General features: G+C 50.5%; 1 protein-coding gene across 1 annotated transcript in view; it reads right to left on the reverse strand.

Annotated features, from left to right (window-relative positions):
• Positions 1 to 7541, reverse strand: part of LOC311202461 (olfactory receptor 14A16-like) — a gene marked incomplete at both ends in the record, with an annotated part of 28116 nt that extends 20575 nt beyond the window's left edge. Inside the window, 2 exons of the mRNA XM_084277046.1 lie at positions 779 to 896; positions 6732 to 7541. Coding sequence (XP_084133172.1) covers positions 779 to 896; positions 6732 to 7541 — 928 coding nt within the window. The remainder of the gene's footprint in view (positions 1 to 778; positions 897 to 6731) is intronic.
• Between the last annotated feature and the right edge of the window lie 12207 nt (positions 7542 to 19748).

Consider the following 19748-nt stretch of genomic DNA (forward strand, 5'->3'; position numbering starts at 1 on the left):
CTGGAAGACGAATTGAGCCCAAGGGAGAAAACAGCTCAGGGACCTAGAAGGGAGTGAAAGATCATAGAATCATAGACTCACAGACTGGTCTGGGTTTGAAGGGACCCCATGGATCATAGAGTTCCAACCCCCTACTACAGGTGGGCCACCAACCTCCAGGCGTGGAGCTACACAAGGTTGCCCAGGGCCTCATCCAACCTGGCTTTGACCACCACCAGGAATGAGGCATCCATCAGCTCTCTGGGCAGCCTGTTCCAGCCCCTCACCACTCTCTCTGTAAAAAACTTCCCTGTAATATCTAATTTAAACCTTCCTTCCTTTAGCTTTACCCCCAAAGGGGGGATGCTCTCTTTTCTGGCCAATGTACCTGTCAAATCCCTTCTTGTTGTTTTGAACATCCCTTGCCTTGGCTTTCCTGATGGCAGCTCTGCAATCCCCAACAGCATCCCTGTATTCTTTCCAGGCAACACACCCTTGTTTCCAGAGCTTGTATTTGCCTTTCTTTTCCCTCAGTTTGACCAGCAGGTCCTTGCCCAGCCATGCTGGCCTCCTGCCCCTCCTGCCCAGTTTCTTATTCAGAGGGACAGAGAGCTCTTGAGCTGTCAGAAAGGGATCCTTAAAGAGTAGCCAGCTGTCCTCAATATTTCGGTCTCTAAGGACCACATCCCAGGAGATCTTGGCCAACAAGTCCTTAAACAGACTAAAGTTTGCTCTCCTAAAGTTCAGGGTCCTGATCCCACTCTTTGCCAACCCCACATTCCTTGAGATCCAAACTCACCCAGGGCATGGTCGCTGCAGCCCAGGCTGTCTCCAGCCTTAACGTCTTTAGTGATGTCCCCCACGTTGGTGAGCACCAGGTCCAGCAGCACATCGCCTCTGGTCGGTCTGTCCAATACCTGAACGAGAATCATTAAGCCACAATGATTCTTCCTGTTTGCACACTCCATTCTACACTCAATCCCCATCAAACCAGGAGGAGCATCAGCCTGAGCTGCCTCAGTACCAGCCCTATTCTCATCGCTGCTTCTCCACAAACCTGAACAACGTGCAATGACCCTCCAGCCACTTTCTCAACTCCTGTTCTGAACTCCAGTGGCAGCCTATTGATCCTAACAGGAATCAGTAGCCAACCAGTACAACACCCATTTACCCCAACTAGCCAAATAGCATCACTCACTTACTTTACCATCCTTCTAATCCTCTTCCCAACCATTGGGGCATTAGAAAACAAAATCCTAAACCACTAAAAATACTCCAACAGTTTATTAAAAACATTGGCCTTGGAAACAAAAACCTGAAGATTATACCCCTTCTTAGAGTGACTGCTCAGAAAAAAAGGACTTGAACCTTTATCTCCAACTCCCAAAGCTGGCATTTATATTAAAACTATTCTCTGAAACCCCCTAAACTGCCTGAATTGTCCCTCGAGCCAACAAGCTGGAGCCAACAAGCTGGAGCACAAGCTCCAACACCACAAAGTCAACAACAAGCTCCACCCAGCAATCCAAAACATACCCACACCCCATGAACACAACATCGCCACCCCACTAACGTCTAACCCAACAGAAAGAACACCCACACTATCAACGGTAACCACCCCAAACTTCCAACACTCCACAGAACCACCAACAAACCACCCAAGAGGAAGCACCAAAACAAATCCCACTATATACCCCATAACCCTCAGTCTCCTCCCTTAACCCCTCAGGTTAAGGATCAGCCACCAAAGACACAGAATACAAAAAAACCACCAACATCCCACCCAAATAAACCATAAACAACACTAGGGACACAAAAGGGAACCCCAAACTCAGCAACCACCCACATCCTACAACAGACGCTCATATTAAGCCAACTACCCCATAGTATGGAGAAGGATTTGATGTAACCACCAACCCTTGCAAAACAAAACACAGCCCTAAAAACACGTCAAATAAATCATATCTTCTCACTGAGCATTTCTCCAAGATCTGTGGCTCAAAAAGACACCCCTGTGTGCTTCAACTAGAGGAACTAGGCACTCATTTTACTGTAGCTTGTTTTTTTCCTTTTTTTTTAAACTCAAATTCTTCAGACCTAAGGCCCCCCCTACCCCTGCCATGAGCACAGAATCGTCCTGTGTAATCATGTGCATAATAGTCATGCCCTAATTACATTACAATTCATGTATTAGGACAATATATGCATGTTCTAGCCCATCATATGTATAAGCTCCAACTACTATCTATGTACATCCTACTTTAAAGTAATTCTGATTATAATGAAATAAGGAGAGGGAAACACTCTTTGTACTAAAGACACAGAAACCCGACTTTTACACAACTCCAACCAAGAATACGGATATTCCCACCCACAACAAATCCATGGTCCAGGCCAAGACATTCATGGTCCTGGACTAAACATGCCACCAATTCTCAACATGCCGCTATCTTCAGACCAGGCTATTTATTAATCATTCACCTCACGAGAGATCAGCAACCCAGTGTTAGAAACACCTTACACGCCCAGCTTCAGAGCCATTCTTTCCCCTGCACCCCTAGCACAACTTGCTCTTTTCTGCCTCTGGTTCCTGTATCAGGGCCATAACCCAATTAATCCTCAGACCTTGCTCTTTACGAATACATTCAAGCTATGTGAGTGTATCTCACCCTTGACCGAGTCACTGGCTGATTTCAGCGCTGCTGGTTCCCGTTGCTGGGTTTCTTCCACGGGCCCCCCAGGTGGCTGCAAGGGGAGATTACTATTGGTTTACGTGAGCATCAATGGCCCTTGTCCCATTTCTCACCTTCTAGAACATCTGAATGAGACGGTGTAAGTATCTGGGGAAGGCAGATCCTGACCCTCACCTGTGTCTCAGGGCTCTTCCTTGGGATGTGGGGATGCAACACAAGGGGAAGGACAGGCGTATCAGACATGATGGCATCGCCTGGGGTGCGTGCAAGGAGTCAGCCATGCTCCATGGCCATGATGATAATGGGTCTTCCCTGAAGCCTCTGTGGCAGGGCCAGCAGCAACAGCCAAGGGGGCAGAGACCTCATTTCTATCAGGCCCTTTCAGCCTGGCCAGCACTCTTGTCCATCTGCACCACAGCCCATCCCACACTACCCCACGGCTGTGCATGTTCCCCCGCAGGCTGCAGGCACCCAATGACCTTCTCCACATTGTCTGCACCCCACCATGTCCCTGCCTGTACTGCTGTCTCTCCGTCCTCACCAGCTGTTCCCACAAACACAAAGCCACCAGCTCATCCACGCTTCCTCCCTGTGACTTCCTGCACCACAGCACTACCCTCAGAAGGACATTTCTTTATCCTCATGTCCACTCTGATCTTCAAAGCCGCAGTTTCACATGGATTTCCTTCCTTATGTTCTTTCCACGTACCAAAAAGGCTTCTCTCAGCCACCGTTCCCCAGGATAAAGAAGCCTTTGTCTCTCAGCCTCTCCACACACGATCCCTAACCATATCTTGGCAGACTTTCTCTGACCACATGACAGTTCCTCCTCATTCCTCCAGACCGGGGAACCCCACACTGGGACTGACTGCTCCAGAGAGGGCTTTAATGGTGCTGAGTCCAAATGGACAATAGGTGTCATTGTCTGCATTGCCACAGTCCTCCCAGTGCAGCCCAATGTGCTCATGGCCAGATTCCTGTTCAGCACCTCTGACTGCTATGGCATCCCCTGCATTGCCCAAGTTCTTCTCCTGGTAGCCGGTTCTCCACCTGTCATGTCTGAGCTGACTTGATGTGTGGGTGTTGTGCTGGCACCTTTTGTCATGGTTTCACCCCAACAAGAGCCGAGCACCACGCGGCCAGTCTCTCTCTAAGAGGGGGTGTGTGTAGGGGGAGATTGGGGGAGTGGGGGAGGGAAAAGGAAACCAAAAAACTCTAAACCTCACGGGCTGGGATACAGACAGTTTACTGGGACAGCAGAGAGAGAAACAACAACAACAATAGGACTTTGTAGCAAAATACACACAACTGGTGATCCACAATGTAGTTTCTGACCGAACCCCACAGCTCTGGCCACACAGCTCACAGCCATCCCGAAAACACGTGTGTCCTGGAGCTGAGTTCTCCTGCCCCCACCAGACTCCCTTTATGCTGATCATGGGGTAATTTGAATAGAATACACTTCTTGGGCAGTTTGGGTCACCTGTCCTGGCTGTGTCCCCTCCCAGCTCCCTGGGTGCCCCCTGCCGTCTCATTAGTAGTGGAGTATGAACAACAGAAAAGCCTTTGATTGTTTGGACACAACTAAAGCCTCCCTGTTATCAGCACTGCTCTCATCCTGACACCCACACGTGGCTTCACGCGGGCTGCTAGAAAGAAAATCAACTGCTTCCTCCCAAAACCAGGCCACCTTTGTGCACCACAACAGTGGGTTTACTCCATACAGTATGGATAATCCCCTTGGTCAGTTATGGTCAGCTGGGCCTGTTCTGTCCCCTTCCAGGCACTTGTGCACTCCCAGTTGACTCATTTCTGGAGCAGAATTAGAAAAAGCCCTTGATGCTGTGCCAGCCCTGCTCAGCAAGGAACAAACACCTTTATTTAGAATTTTTTGATTACAAATCCAAAGCACAGAACTATGGGGGCTGCCAACATGAGAATTAATTCCAGTCCAGAGAAAATATGGTCAGGAGGAGGAGATCTGTTCTGGTTGGAAATCTTCTTGATGTTCTTGTTCATCAAATCCCAGAGTTTCTCAAAGTCTCTTTGAAGGGAAGCTCCATTTCACTAATGGTTCACATGTGCTTGCAGATGGCTCACTAACTTACAAAAGGACAGCAATAGGTGCTATAGAACCTGGGACTCTATTGCTGGTTGTTCAGCATGTTCGAGAGTGGATGATGGTAGAGACCGAAAACGACATTGTCAGGACTGTTCCCATGGCTAGGAATGCCCTGAGCCCCAAGGTTAATGGGGCTGTTAGTGGGATACCTGAGGAGGTCTCAGGCCAAAACCTTTTTCCCCCCTCGCACCTTTTGCCATGGAGCTGGTGCTGGACATTGAGCAGTATTGAAGGTGGACACTGTTAAAGCTGGAAAATTATGTTGGGCAGAGTTACATCCACTCCCATGGCTACAAAAGCCCTGACCCCCATGTTCCTGGGGCTGCTAGTGGGATACCTGGGGATATGTAAGACCATGAACATCTTTCATCCCTCACACCTTTAGTTTGGGATGTATTGCTGTGCGTTTAGCAGGTTCAGAGGTGGACACTGGTATAGCCAGAAATGACATCAGGCAATGTTAGGACCCTCCTTTTGTCTCTGAACACTCTGAGCCCTAAGGTACTGGGGCTGCCAGTGGTATACCTAGGCAGGATTCATTCTGGAAACATCTTTCATCCCTCACACTTTTGTTAGGGATCTCTTGCTGTTCATTTAGCAGTTTGAAGGTGTATGCTGGTAGAGCCCCAAAATGACATCAGGTAGTTTTAAGACAGTTTCATGTCTAAGGAAATCCTTGAGCCCTGAGGTTACTGGGGCTTCTAGTGGGATACCCAGGCAGGTTGAAGGTCAGAAACATCTTTCACACCTCAAACTTTTTCTTTGAGAGTTATAGGTGGACTTTTAACTTTTTCTAAGGTGGATGCTGGCATTGCTGGAAAAAGACATCAGGCAAATTTCATACCATTGTATTGTCTATGAAAGCCCTGTGTCCCACAGTTACTGGGTTGCTACTGGAATACGTGGGGAGTTTTCTGGCCAAGAAGATTTTTATCCCCTCACACATTATGTTTGAGGCTGCAGCTTTACATTTATCATGTTCAAAGTTGGATGCTGGGAAAGCCCATAAATGACCACAGGCACTGTTAGGACTGTTCCCTTGGAAAGGAAAGCCCTGATCCCTAAGGTTACTTGGGCTGCTAGTGGGCTACCTAGATAGGTTTCAGGCCAGGAACATCTTTCAGCACTCAAACCTTTTGCTTTGCAGCCCTACCTGCACATTTAGCACTTCCTGAGGTGGACACTGGTTGAGCCTGAAAATGCTAACAGGAGCTTTTAGGATCACTCCATTGTGTAAGAATCACAGAATCACAGAGCCACAGTATGGCCAGTGCTGGACTCTTTCAAGGAGTTCTCTGTCCTTCTTGAACTGAGAAGCCCAGAACTGGACACAACATTCCAGGCGCGGTCTCACCTGGGAAAGGAGGAGAAAGGCTTCTCTTGACCTACTGAACACACCCCTTCAAATACACCCCAGGATGCCATTGGCCTTCTGAGTCATGAGGGCACATTGCTGGCTCATGGTCATCATGCAGCGTATGAAGGGGGTCACCGTTCAGAGGATATTCTCTCCAAACCAACTTTTGTTCAGATACATAGAAAGGTCACTTAACAACACACAACTTCTGTGAGAACCATTAATTAGACATCTGAAAGATGGGACATTTTCAAATGCTCCGAACCTCAAAGCACACACTGGAGAGCTGAGCAGCATCTGAATGACCAAAGAGCAAGAGGAGGTGGAAGCCTGCTGAGCAAAGTGAAGTACATACATGTATCCAGGCTACTGAGAAGACAAAACAACAACCAAAACCCTACTAATAATGTGAGTTCCATGGCCAGTAATGTCAGTAATATGCTGAAGATGAGCAGTTCATTGCTACTTAGAAACATCCACTCTTGAGTTGACACAAGGCATCCTTGAGCTCCTGGTTCCTCATGCTGTAGATGAGGGGGTTCACTACTGGTGGAAACACTGAGTAAAGAAATGCCGCTACCAGGTCCAGAAAGAGCGAGGAGATGGAGGGAGGCTTCAGGTAGTTGAACATGGCAGTGCTGACAAACAGGGAGACCACGGCCAGGTGAGGGAGGCAGGTGGAAAAGGCTTTGTGCCGTCCCTGCTGCGAGGGGATCCTCAGCACAGCCCTGAAGATCTGCACATAGGACACCACAATGAACACAAAACACACAAAATGTAAACAGACACTGACCACAATGAGTCCAATCTCCCTGAGGTAGGCATCTGAGCAGGAGAGCTTGAGGATCTGGGGGATTTCACAGAAGAACTGGTCAATGACATTGCCCTTGCAGAGGGGCAGTGAAAATATGTTGGCTGTGTGCAGCACAGCATGGATAAACCCACTGGCCCAGGCAGCTGCTGCCATGTGGACACAAGCTCTGCTGCCCAGGAGGGTCCCATAGTGCAGGGGGTGGCAGATGGCAACGTAGCGGTCATAGGCCATGACAGTGAGAATATAGTAGTCTGTGAAGATCAAAAAGAAAAAGAAAAAGATTTGAGAGACACATCCTGTGTAGGAAATGGCCCTGGTGTCCCACAAGGAATTGGCCATGGATTTGGGAACTGTGGTGGAGATGTAGACAAGGTCAACAATAGAGAGGTTGAGGAGGAAGAAGTACATGGGGGTGTGGAGGTGGTGGTCACAGGCTATGGTGATGATGATGAGGCCATTGCCCAGGAGAGCAGCCAGGTAGATGCCCAGGAAGAGGCCAAAGTGCAAGAGCTGCAGCTCCCGAGTGTCTGCAAAGGGCAGGAGGAGGAACTGGCTGATGGAGCTGCTGTTGGACATCTGCTTTCTGTGAGCATAGACACCAGTCCAAGGAGGAAAAGGCAGTGAGAAGTTAAGGAACTTCCTTAAAGAAAAGGTCTTCCAATTCTTAGGGAATACACTCAGATTCACTCTCTGTATTCAGGAACATTTTTCTCAGGTCCCTTTTGGGAGGTCTGCTCTGTGCTTGCTTGAGGATGCCACTGCTGGGAGGAGGATGGCTGTGGGCTCTGGAGAACTCAGTCCTGCCTTGCAGCAGTAAGGATACAGAAGGATGTTGTTATCTCTGACTAAATCCCCTAAGGATAGGAATGAAATTTTCAGCACTGTCACTCCAGTTTCACCCAAGGGCAGAGCAGAGCTTTGGAGCTTGGGTTTTCTCCTAACAGTAGCTGGGGAGTGTTTCTCCTGTCAGAACTCCCTGACATTGCTGCTGCAGTGCCAGTGAAACCTTCCCCTGAGGGCAGAGTGGGGAGAGCTGCTCTGTCCATCAGCCCTGCTCTCAGTTGCCCTGTGGGGGGGCTCTGTGATCACACCCTGCTGTTCCCTGTAGAAGAAACTGGACCCCACAGAGAGCTGAGGAATCCAGTCTCGCAGGGCAGAGCTCCAAAATCCTCCTGCAGTCTCATCCTACCCAAGGAGCATCTCAGCTCCCCACTCCCCACTCACAGGGCTCATTGCAGCTGCCCACACACAGACGATGAGCGACACTGCCACGGGGGGAGAAAGGCAGCAAGGACAGGAGTGGAAACAGCAAGAAGTGCTGCAGCCCAGGCTGGAAGGACAGGGACAGAGAAACAGGCACTCAGGGGTTTCTCCTCGCCATGGGTTGGGCTGCCAATGAGAAGGCTCAGCCTGAAACCCTGGAACTCTGGGCTCAGAGTCTGTGCTGGGTGGCAGAAACCAGGGGGTCACTGTGGGAAAGTGTCTGCACTGTGGGGGATGTCAGGGAGGTACCAAATCCCCACTGCCAGGGCATTTCTGGGAGCAGCCCCTTCTCGCTCCCTGCCAACGTCTCTGCTGCCTGGAACTGTCCCTGAAGCTGCTGCTCTTTGCCCATGTCACCTCCTGCTCTGTGCTCACAGACCTCATCCAACCTGCCCTACGCTCAGCTTTGCTCTGCAGACCCCTCCTGGCATCAGGGCACTGCCCCAGGGAACCTCTGTGTGTGCAGGGTTCCTGAAATACCCCGACAAGTCCTAATGACCAATGAGTTTGCACTGCCTGCTGCAAAGTTATCAGGAAAAGCTCAGCTCCCACTTCCCACACAGTCCGCAAAAGCAGAAAATTCAAAGCAAAGTCTCTTTACCTGGAGTGGAAAATGCATCCTTGGTGTTCTTAAAATGTCCCTGGGAAGTTCCCAGGGATCAGCTAGAGGTGGGAGCAAACCTGGCCCATGCAGCACACTTTGACAGCAGAAGGACCCTACACTGTCCTTCCATGGGTCACACTTGCCACCCACAGCTTCTGGCTGTGGTGCTGATGGAAGCCCAGCAGTCAGGCTGAGTGCTGACCCTGGCAGCAGCAGAGTCCCTGCCCCAGGACACAGTCCCTGGGGTGCAGGGACCCTGCTCACAAGAACAGCCCTGGGCACCCCTGCGTGCACACACTTCTTCACACCTCTTCAACCCCTGCTCTGTCCCTCTGATGGGGCAGAAGGGCATCCCTTCCAGGCAGCACTTTCTGGTCCTATATAGAACCTGTCCTCCTGACAGACCCCACACACTGCCCCATGTCCCAGCTTTAGCAGATCCCTCCAGGAACAGAACCTGCATTGCCCTGCACCCACAGACATACCAGGCAGAGTGCTGTGGAGATTTCTCCTCCAGTGAGCTCTCAGCATCCATCAACTCTCTCAGCCTCACAGGTCTCTGCTCAGTGCCTACAGGCAGTGTCCCCAGTGCTGTGCACTTGGCAGAAGAGCTGCTCCTGGGCAGAACTGTCTCTTGACAGTGCTGCCGGGTTGCCATGAGCTCCCACTGTCCCAGGAGCCCTGCCCAGCTCAGCAGCAGAAGAGCAGGTGAAGACATCATACCCTCCATCCCCTCTGGGCTCCTCCCTGGAGCTCCAGGGAATCTACTTGGAAAGACACCGAAGTCCTCTCTGATGTTCCCTCCCTAGGCTGGGGAGAAATCCTTGTGTCCAGCAGAGTCCTTTCTCCTGATTAAACCAGAGCTGGGCAGGAGAATCACCTTTCCATGTCTCCCTATGTGACAGGACCCCTGTGAAAGACAGTGAGTCAGTCGACTCACTCCTCCTTGCTTTGCAGCCCTGGGGTTGGAAGGGAACACAGCTCTGGCCTCTGTCTGCCTCAAAGCCACTGGATCTGGGATTCTTCTTTCCCCAGTTCTGATGGGCACAAAATAGGCACCTTCTGTCTGGGAGCTGCTGGTGCCAGCTCCCTTGGGAATTCTTGGAGTTGCAGATAAGTTTGTAAGGTCCCCTTCTCCATGAAATTGGACTTCATCTGATTGAAAATGTATGTCACCCCCACTTGCCTGTACCCAAAACTGAAGACTAGGAATGACTCTTTGGGAGCCCATGGGAGAGGCTTCTGGTCCTCATACACACTTGAGAGTTTGAGAGACAAATCCAGCATTTTAATTTTCCTTGTCATAAATCTCTCCTCACTCCTGTCTTTTACTTCTGCAAAACTTTTCCACACCCAGAGTCAGCAGATGTCCAACAGCAGCTCCATCAGCCAGTTCCTCCTCCTGGCCTTTGCAAACACACAGGAGCTGCAGCTCCTGCACTTCTGGCTCTGGTCACACACAATGAAGTTTCTCACCAAACCACCCAACTCTGGCCATGCAGCCCAGAGCTGTCCCGAAAACTGGACTGTCCCCAAAGCCGCATGTCCTGTAGCTGCCTCCCCCTCCTCCCACCAGCCCCCTCTTTTACGCTGAGCATGATGTAATTGGTGTGGAATACCCACTTTGGCCAGTTTGGGTCACCTGTCCTGGCTGTGTCCCCTTCCTTCTCCAAAAGTAGGGAAATAGGAACAACTGAAAAGTCCTTGATTGCTTGGCAACGACTAGAAACATCAGGGTGTTATCAGCACTGCTCTCATCCCAACTCCCAAAAATAGCATTCCATCCACTATTAGAAAAGAAATTAACTCCATAACAGCTGAAATCAGGACACTGACATAATTTCCCTGTCAAAGGGGCTGGCTGGGGAGGGGTGGTCACGGCATGGTGCAGCACTCTGTTATTGTTGGGTTTGTAAGGCACTCTCTGTGCTATCACTAGGTGTTAGTGCAATTGGACCTGATATTGTTCCCCTTTTATGGTCCTTTTGTCAGTAAACTGTCCTTATCCCAACCCACAGAGGCTCTGTCTGCTTCTCCTCCAGGAGTGAGTGAGCAGCATGTGGTGCTCAGCCATTGTTCGGGGCCGAATCACCACAGTTTCCCAGCCACAAGCAGTGAGCTTCTCCAGGAGAAGGTGGTGGGAAACTGTGTCCAAGGCTTTGCTAAAGTCAAGGTAGACAACATCCAGAGCCCTTCCCTTGTCCAAGAAGCAGGTCACCCTGTCATACAGGGAGATCCAATTGGTCAAACAGGACCTGCCCTTATGAACCCAAGCTGACTGGGCCTGATCACCTGAGGGTTCTTCATGAACTGGATAATGCCTCTCAGGATGATCTGCTCCATCAGCTTCTCTGGGACTGAAGTCAAACTATCAGGCCTGTAATTTCTCTGATCATCCTTCTGTCCCTTCTTATATAGGGGGTTATGTTGACTGATTTCCAGTCTTCTGGTACCTCTCCAGTCAGCCAGGACTGATGAAAAGTGGCTTGGTGAACACCCCTTGCCAGCTCTTTCAGCACCCTTGGGTGCATCCCATTCAGCCCCACAGATCTGTGCACATCTCTGTGGTGCAGCAGGATCATCTCCTGGATTGAGGTGGGGTCATTCTGCTCCCTGTCCCTGTCTCCTAGCTCAGGGAATTGGATTCTCCTCTGTACAACTCAAGACGTAGGCAAAGATTTCATTAAGCACCTCAGCCTTGTCCTCATTTTTCGATGATATGTCTCCTCCTGAATCTGATAGGGGATGGAGGGTCTCCCTGGTCTTTCTTTCTTTACCATGGAGCTTGGCTTTGGACCTACAATGAGAAATGTTGTCCTAATGAACTGGGGTGGGGCTCAGTGTCTCCTGACACACCCCTAGTAAGTCTGTGTAATCTCATCCTGTTGTCCTTTCCATCATCATTACACATCCCACGTTGTCCTGCCCCAGGAAGAGCTCTGAGTGATGCCTGAGGGCCAGGACCTGTCTTCCCTGGGCTGGGGGTCAGGGCTTGGCCTTTATGCTTCATCAAACCAACCCAGGGCTTTCTCAGCATCTCAGCTGCTTGTACATTGCCTTTGCCTACCAGCCAACATGGCCTCCAATTACCTGTTCTAACGAGTCCCTGGGGAGGCTCAGCCAGCAATGGCTCTCAGCGGGACTCATTAATACTTCAGGTACTTTGGCTTTTGACATTGAGTTTATTGTGTAATTTCCTCTCAGTACCTGAGCTTCAAGGACTCAGCACCAAATGCACCCAAGGGCTCATAAAAATAAAAAGCAAGCCCTAATGAGCTATGTCTCTTCATGTAATTATCTTCAAGTCTTCAAGAGATGTACAGATCATTGAAGCAGTTTCAAAGAGAGTTCAGAGTAAAATTGATTTCTTTTTAAGGGTGTAGGTTATTATTTTCTTTTAACCTTTCCTCAGGTGACAACCTCTGACTGAGATTGATCCAGGGTGTCTCCTAAGGAGGTCTGGATTGGTCCAAAAATGGGTTCCCTTGAGGCAGTGGGGACAACCTTGCTGCACATCTCCACAAGCCCACCATGACTCTCACCAACCAACTGGGACTTGCATCCCTTGTCCTTACATCAGGTCTCTCCGCTGCACTCCGCAGTGGGGCATTACAGCCCCTCTGTACCAGCTCCCCTGCTTTCCTTAGAGAATTGGCTGCACACAGGCAGCAGAGAGGCAGTTATTGTCCAACCAACAAAAGAAACCTGACAAGATTCACCATTAAATTCAACACTCCTCACTCTATGCCAAGTGCAATCTGCCACCAATGAGGTTCACCTGCCACAAAGCTTAACCCTGTGAGAGATGTTCTAGTGAGGAAGGAGACTGTGAAATCACCACAACTAAAGAGCTGGCTCAAGAGAGAATGAGTCAGACAACTGCCAGAAAGGCAAGGGTTTAACTCCCTGAAACTCAGAGCAGCAGCTGGATGGTTGAGAGGTGTCTGAATGGTCCAAGGGGAAGGGAAATCTAGAGAGCAACCAGAAGCACTGGTGTGCAGATCCACTGCTAAGTGGTGATTTCAGACATGGTCATAGAATCTCCTTGGGATCCATAAGGATCATCAAGTCCAACTCCTGGCTCCACACAGGGCCAGCCAAGTCAGATCATGGGACTGAGCGCATCATCCAGATGCTTCTTGAACTTGGTCAAGCTCAGGGCTGTGACCCCTTCCCTGGGGAGCCTGTTCCAGGGCCCGACCACCCTTTCAGCAAAGAACCTCTCCCTAATATCTAGCATAAACCTCCCCTGCCACAGCTCCATGCTGTTCCCTCAGGTTCTATCACTGGCCACCAAAGAGAGATCAGCACCTGCCCTTTCGCTCCCCCTCCTCAGGATGCCACAGACTGCAATGAGGTCTCCCCTCAGCCTCCTTTTCTCCAGGCTGAACAAACCAAGGGACTTCAGCCTCTCCTCGTAAGACTTCCCCTCCAGACTCTTCACCATCTTAATTGTCCTCCTCTGGACACTTTCCAATATTTTTATATCCCACTTGTACTGTGGCACCCAAAACATCACCCAGCACTTAAGGTGAGGCTGCACCAGCACAGTGTAGAGGGGGACAATCCCCTCCCAGGACCAGCTGGCAATGTCATGCTTGATGCACCCCAGGATACGCTTGGCCCTCCTGGCTGCCTGGGCACACTCCTGGCTCGTGTTTAATTTCCTGTCTACCAAGAGCCCCAAATCCCTCCAGTGTCTGACCCTCCAGTCTGTATGAAGGGGCTGCCCCTTCCCAGGTGCAGGAGCTGGTGCTTGCCCTTGTTAAACTTCATAGTGTTGGTGATTGCCCAGCTCTCTGACCTGTCCAGGTCTCTGCAAGGCTTCTCCACCCTCAACAGAGTCAACAGCTCCTCACAATTTGGTGTCACATGCAAATTTACTTAAGACACCCTCTAGTCCAGTTGTCTGGTCATTTATGAAAACATTAAAAAGAATCAGAGAATCACAGAATCACAAGGTTGGAAAAGACCTTTAAGATCATCAAGTCCAACCATTCCCGTCCTAAGCTGAACTACATCCCTAAGTACCTCATCAACCCTTTTTTTAAACACACGCAGGGAAGGTGACCCAGCCCCCTCCCTGGGCAGCCTGTTCCAGGCTCCTTTGGTTAGTTTGGGTCACCTGTCCAAACTGTGTCCCCTCCAGCTTCCTGGGTGCCACTTGCCTTCTCACTAGCAGCATGTAAAGCTGAAAAGCCCTTGAGTGCTTGGCAACAACAATGTTATCAACATTGCTCTCACCCTAAGTTACAAACACAGCACCACATAACTACTACAAAGCAAATTGACTCTATCCCTGCTGAAACCAGGACACCCTAGAGCTGGAAAACAATTTCCTCTTTGAAAAAGTAAAATAAACAACACAACCCATGAAAGACCAAAACAGTAATAGAAAAGAAAGTAAAACTATAAGGAAAATCATGGAACAGATCCTCCTGGATGACATGTTGGAGCACATGAGGGATGAACACTTGATCCAAGACAGCCAGCACGGCTTCACCAAGGGAAGGTTGTGCCTCACCAATCTGGTGACCTAATCTGATGGAGTGACAGCATCGGTGGATAAAGCGAAGGCAACTGATGTCATCCACCTGGACGTGTGCAAGGCCTGTGACACAGTCCCCCACCACATCCTTATCTCTAAATTGGGGAGATGTGGATTTGATGGGTGGAGCATCCAGTGGATAAGAAACTGGTTAACAGACCGTAAACAAAGGGTGGTGGTCAATGGGTCTGTGTCCAGGTGGAGGCCGGTGACAAGTGGGGTCCCCCAGGGGTCTGTCTTGGGACCGGTGCTCTTTAGCATCTTTATCAATGACATCAATGATGGAATCGAGTGCACCCTCAGCAAGTTTGTGGATGACACCAAGCTGAGTGGTGTGGGTGACACCCCAGAAGGAAAGGAGCCATCCAGAGGGATCTTGACAGGCTGGAAAGGTGGGTGTGGGGGAACCTAATGAGTTTCAACACTGTCAAGTGTCAGGTGTTGCACTTGGGCCAGGAGAATCCCAGACATGGATACAGACTGGGAGAAGAGCTTCTGGAGAGCAGCCCTGCTGAGAAGGACTTGGGGATTGTGGTGGATGAGAAACTTAACACGAGCCAGCAGTGGCTCTTGCAGCTCGCAAGGCCAATGGTATCCTGGGCTCCATCAGCAGAGGGGTGGCAGCAGGGACAGGGAGGTGATTGTCCCTCTCTGCTCTGCCCTCATGAGGCCCCATCTGGAGTCCTGTGTCCAGGTCTGGGGCCGACAATATAAGAAAGATATAGAACTGTTGGAGAGGGTTCAGAGGAGCCTCAAAGGTGATTAGAGGGCTGGAGCACCTCACCTATGAAGAGAGGCTGAGGGAGCTGGGCTTGTTCAGCCTGGAGAAGAGAAGGCTGTGGGGGGACCTCATTGCAGCCTTCCAGTACCTGAAGAGAGCAGAGGAACAGGAGGGGAATCAGCTTGTTAAAAGGGTAGATAATGGCAGGACAAGGGGGAATGGATTAAAACTAAAGGAAGGAAGGTTTAGATTTGATATTAAGGAGAATTTTTTTACAGAGAGAGTTGTGAGGTGCTGGAACGAGCTGCCCAGAGAATTGATGGATCCCCCATCCTTGGAGGTGTTCAAGGCCAGTTTGGATGGGGCCCTGGGCAACCTTGTGTAGATGCAGGCTGGAGGTTGGTGTCCCTGCCTGTGGCAGGGAGGTTGGAGCTCTATGATCCTTGGGGTCTCTTCCAACCCACACCTTTCTATGATTCTATGATTCTATGAAAGGCAGCATTTGAGCATTTGGCTTCAATGGGTCCAGACAAAACAAATATGCAACAGTTAAGGGGTATGTAAGAGAACTTAGTGATCCCCATAAATATTAATGGGAAGCAGGAACCTGACAGACATGCAATGCATATTATATTATGTAATACTGTGAATAAGGCATCTGTAAACCTTGGAAATACCTAACCCTTAGTAAACAAGGGAGGGATTTTGGATGGGAATAGGGTATAAAAATGCTGCAGACTCTGCCCACAGGTGTGCCCACTTTGCTAGGTCTTTGCTCTGGCAAGAAGGTTTAATAAATTACTGCTTCACTACTACGTCTTCCACAAGTCCGTTCTTTAGGACCTTTGGCATTTCTCACAGAAGCAGAAAGAGATCAATAAGCAAACCTGTATTGGAATCAGGCATGGCCTATTGCACTACTCAGGGTACGAGTGAAACCTGGGGCTAAGGGAAATTTAAGCCCTTTTGGGATACTGTCTGGAAGACCACAGGAAGCTTCAGGCCGGACGCATTGAAATGAGGCATCTTCACTTTGGGGTTTTTCAGTTTGACTTCTGGACACTCCAGGTTAACGTCTGGGACCTCAATGTCTATTTTCAGCCCCTTGATGTTAACATCAGGTTCTTTCAAGTCACCTTCTACCTTCGTCAGGGCAACGTCCACCTCTCCCTTTGCTTTGTGTCCCTTCAGGTTCCAATCGACGTCTGGCATGGACAACTTTGGCCCCTTGAGATTCAACTTCGGCAGCTGAAATTTGGAGCCTTTTATTTTCCCTTCTGGACATTCCAAGTCCACCTCAGGCACGTCCACATGCACTTTGGGACCTTCCATGTCTGTTTTAGGGCCTTTCAGATCTCCAGAGACCTTCAGGACTCCAAAGATAAAGGAGAGACCCTACATTGATTAGGAGATTCTGCCTTGCAGAATTACACAGTATCGCTGGGAAAACAGTGGAAACCAATTAATAAACGTGTATGAGGGACCAGAGCTGAAGATTCAGACTGCCCCATTACATGCTTTTGATCCTGGAAATTGGGGGGTTATTAAAATTTTTGAGGGAAAGGTGGGATGGACCATACCAGGTGTTGCTAACAACTTCCACAGCCAGTGAGGTACAAAAGCGACCTACTGGGATTCATTGTTATGGAGTGAAAAGACCCCCAGGAGAGCAATGGACTTCTGAACGCCAAGGGTCTTTTGAAAAAGAAAAAGGGAGACTTGAGATAAGGAAACCAACAAAAAATAAATTAAGGGATTTTATACAACCTTAGAGTTATTTAATAAAAAGAGCTGCATAGTAACCTCCTCTGGCTCTTGCGCTGCTCCGTGTCCTGCTCCCTGTTCCTTTCCTTCTCCCTCCCTCACCCCTTCCCCTCTGTCACTCTGGCCTGCTCCCTGGCCCATGTCCATCTCACCTCTCTTCCCCCTTCTCCTCCCACTGCCCCCGGTGCTGCTCCCTCGCTCTGCCTGTCTCTTACTCCCCTTTCCTGCCCTTGGCCCTTTCCCTTTCCTTGCCTTCTCTCTCTGTCTTTCTCCCTCTCTTCCTCTCCTCCACTCTTCTGTTACTTTCTCCTCCTGTCAGCATAGTCCTTCCTCTGTGTTCTCTACCTTCTCCTCCTCTTTGCCCCACTGTTCCTTTTCCCCTCCCATTTCTTTTTCTGACTCATCATCCTAGAAACCCTTTTTCTGAAGCAGTGGCATGTGTGTGATGATAAAGATCTTTTTCCATTCACATACACAAAGGGGCAAGTCTGAGATTACACAGAGAGATCATCAAGGAAAGCTTTATGGAGAAGGTTTGGCAAGAAAGGAGCAGTCACTGTCGTCCGAAGAGTCTCCGCTGTCATCGGGTGGTGCCTCACTGGAGACTTCTTCAGCAAGGTTGGAAGGGACGAATCCTCTGGTGCCATCTGTCAGCTCGCCCACATCCCACCCGTCTTCATCCACATCTCCATAGATATAAACATACTGTCCAGCAATGAGAGGAAGCTCCAGCTCAGGCCGCTGGTTGGGGCCATGGAAAGGGTCGTAGCTGTATCGAGCTACAAAGGCTCGAAGCTTGGCTGGTTGTTTTCTCATGGCCTCCAGGAGGATGGACTCCTGGTCGCGGGGAGCCTGGTGCTGCCTGGAATTGATACAGCTGGATCTTTCCAGCCGTTCCTGTTCCTGGTACAGATTCTGGCATCCATTTGGCTTCCCCAACTGGTCATTCAAGGCAACCAAGCAGGCTTGAAAGCCCTGCAGGATTTTTCTGTGTTGCCTGAGGCCTCCACAAACGCCTGCCTTTCCTTGGGAGCATGAACATTGTCCCCTTTGGCTCCTTCTCCAGCTGTGGGCTCCTTTCTGCCACTTCTCTCTTGGCTTCCAGTTTGGACTTTGCCTCTTCCAGCTGGGTTGGAACACAGATGTTTCCTTGGGTGGCAGAGTCTGGCTCCCCTGACACTAGTGTGAGTTGCCCAGGCTCTCCCATTTCTCCACCCTGCTGCTGATGAACCGGTGCCGTGCAGAGTTCCTCAGTGGAGCTGTGGATGTGCTGTGGCACTGGAGTATTGCCCAGGTCATCCATGGTCTGCTCCAGGTCCCTGGACTTTTCAGCCAGCTTCATGGCAAGGGCAGTGAGCTGAGCCCTTTTCTGCTGCAGCTTCTCTGCCTCCTTGCACACTTCTGGAGAGCCTTCCATTCTCAGCTGGGTGGTCTTCACCTCAATGGCACTCCCTCCCTTCTCCAGGTCTTGGAGAAGTTGCTGCAGGCGGGTCTTCTTCTCCAGGAGCTGGCTGCGTATGCTGCCAGGCAGCACCAGCTCTTCCCCCTCCGATACCTGGAGCTGAGCATCTGCCACAGTGTTGCCTGTTGTGAGGTGCCCGGCGTTCTGGCTTTCTAACACACTCTTCTGTGGTGCTGCCAGGGCCTGGGGCTCCTTTCTGCCAGTGGAGCAGGAGTTCTGCTCCTCCACATCTCCCTGCTGCCCAGAAGGGTCTTTGCACTGGGCCGTGCTGGGGGAGGTGGGCAGCTCACCCTCGAAGCGCTGCAGGAAGAACATGAAGAGATCCCTCTCCAGCCGCAGCCGGTTCTGAAGGATGCGGATACGGGCGGGCTGGTTGCCATCCCTCTCCCACTGGAGCTTGGTGACGATGTCCCGCAGCTTGCCGAGGGCCTCCCCCCTGCTCCTGATGGGCCTCACCATCTCCTCAGCCAGGGCCTGCTGCAGGTGGCGAGCCCGGCGAGTGGCAGTGCTGCACTCCTGCTGCAGCAGCGCCTGTGACTGGCGGAGCTCAGCCTCCTTCCAGCGCTGCAGCTGGCGGTTCTCTGCCCCCTGCTGCCGCTGGTCCAGCTCCTGCAGCTGGTGCTCCGACAGAACCTGTTGCTGCTCCCACTGGGACTCGAGCCGTTCCGCCAGCATCTGCCGCTCCCTGGCCAAAGCCGCCTTCAGCTCCTGGGTTTCGGCAGCGAAGCGGCAGCGCTGCTCTTGGTTGTGGAGCTGCTCTTGCTTCAGCTCAGCCTTCAGAGCTTCCAGCTCTGGTATGCAAGCTTTATCTCTTAGGTAAACAGTGAAGTGATGAAGTAAGGAAATAACCATCACCATGTATGCATCAAGGCAAGCCAGGCCGGTTGGAACTGGTAGGTCATCAGTCTTTCTTACTTTCAGCTAAAAAGGGCTACTAATGAGTTTGTGCAGGAATGAGTTATAGAAACTATGGAGAAAACCATAAAGAGCAGAAGACCCCATGAGTCTCCCTGAGCATGCTCTACCTGGGAGGAGTGAATGTAAATGACTTCCTGAAAATAATCTGCATAACCCTGCCCTTTCTTAGAAACTATAATGAATATGTAGAGTTAATCTGTATAAATAAGAGAAATTTGGCTTTAATGGGCACACACATGGGGAGGAGCGATCCCCTGTGTGCCCAGAGCTGCAGTAAAGGATCCCTGCTTAACAGTCACCAAGGCTGGTGAGTTTTGATTCCGGCTTTCTGAGGCATCAGTTTGGCACCCAGATGGGACCCTCTCTGCTGGGCTGCAGGATCCCATAAGGAACAGGACTCCCTAGGCACACCCTGGATTTCCCGGAGGAACTCCTTGCCCTGCTCAGCTCACTGATGGAGCAGAAAAGGAGCATCCTCCGATGATTAACGCCTTCTTTGAAAG

The sequence above is a fragment of the Gallinula chloropus genome, assembly GCF_964237585.1.
Source record: "Gallinula chloropus genome assembly, chromosome: 30".
Taxonomy (NCBI): domain Eukaryota; kingdom Metazoa; phylum Chordata; class Aves; order Gruiformes; family Rallidae; genus Gallinula; species Gallinula chloropus.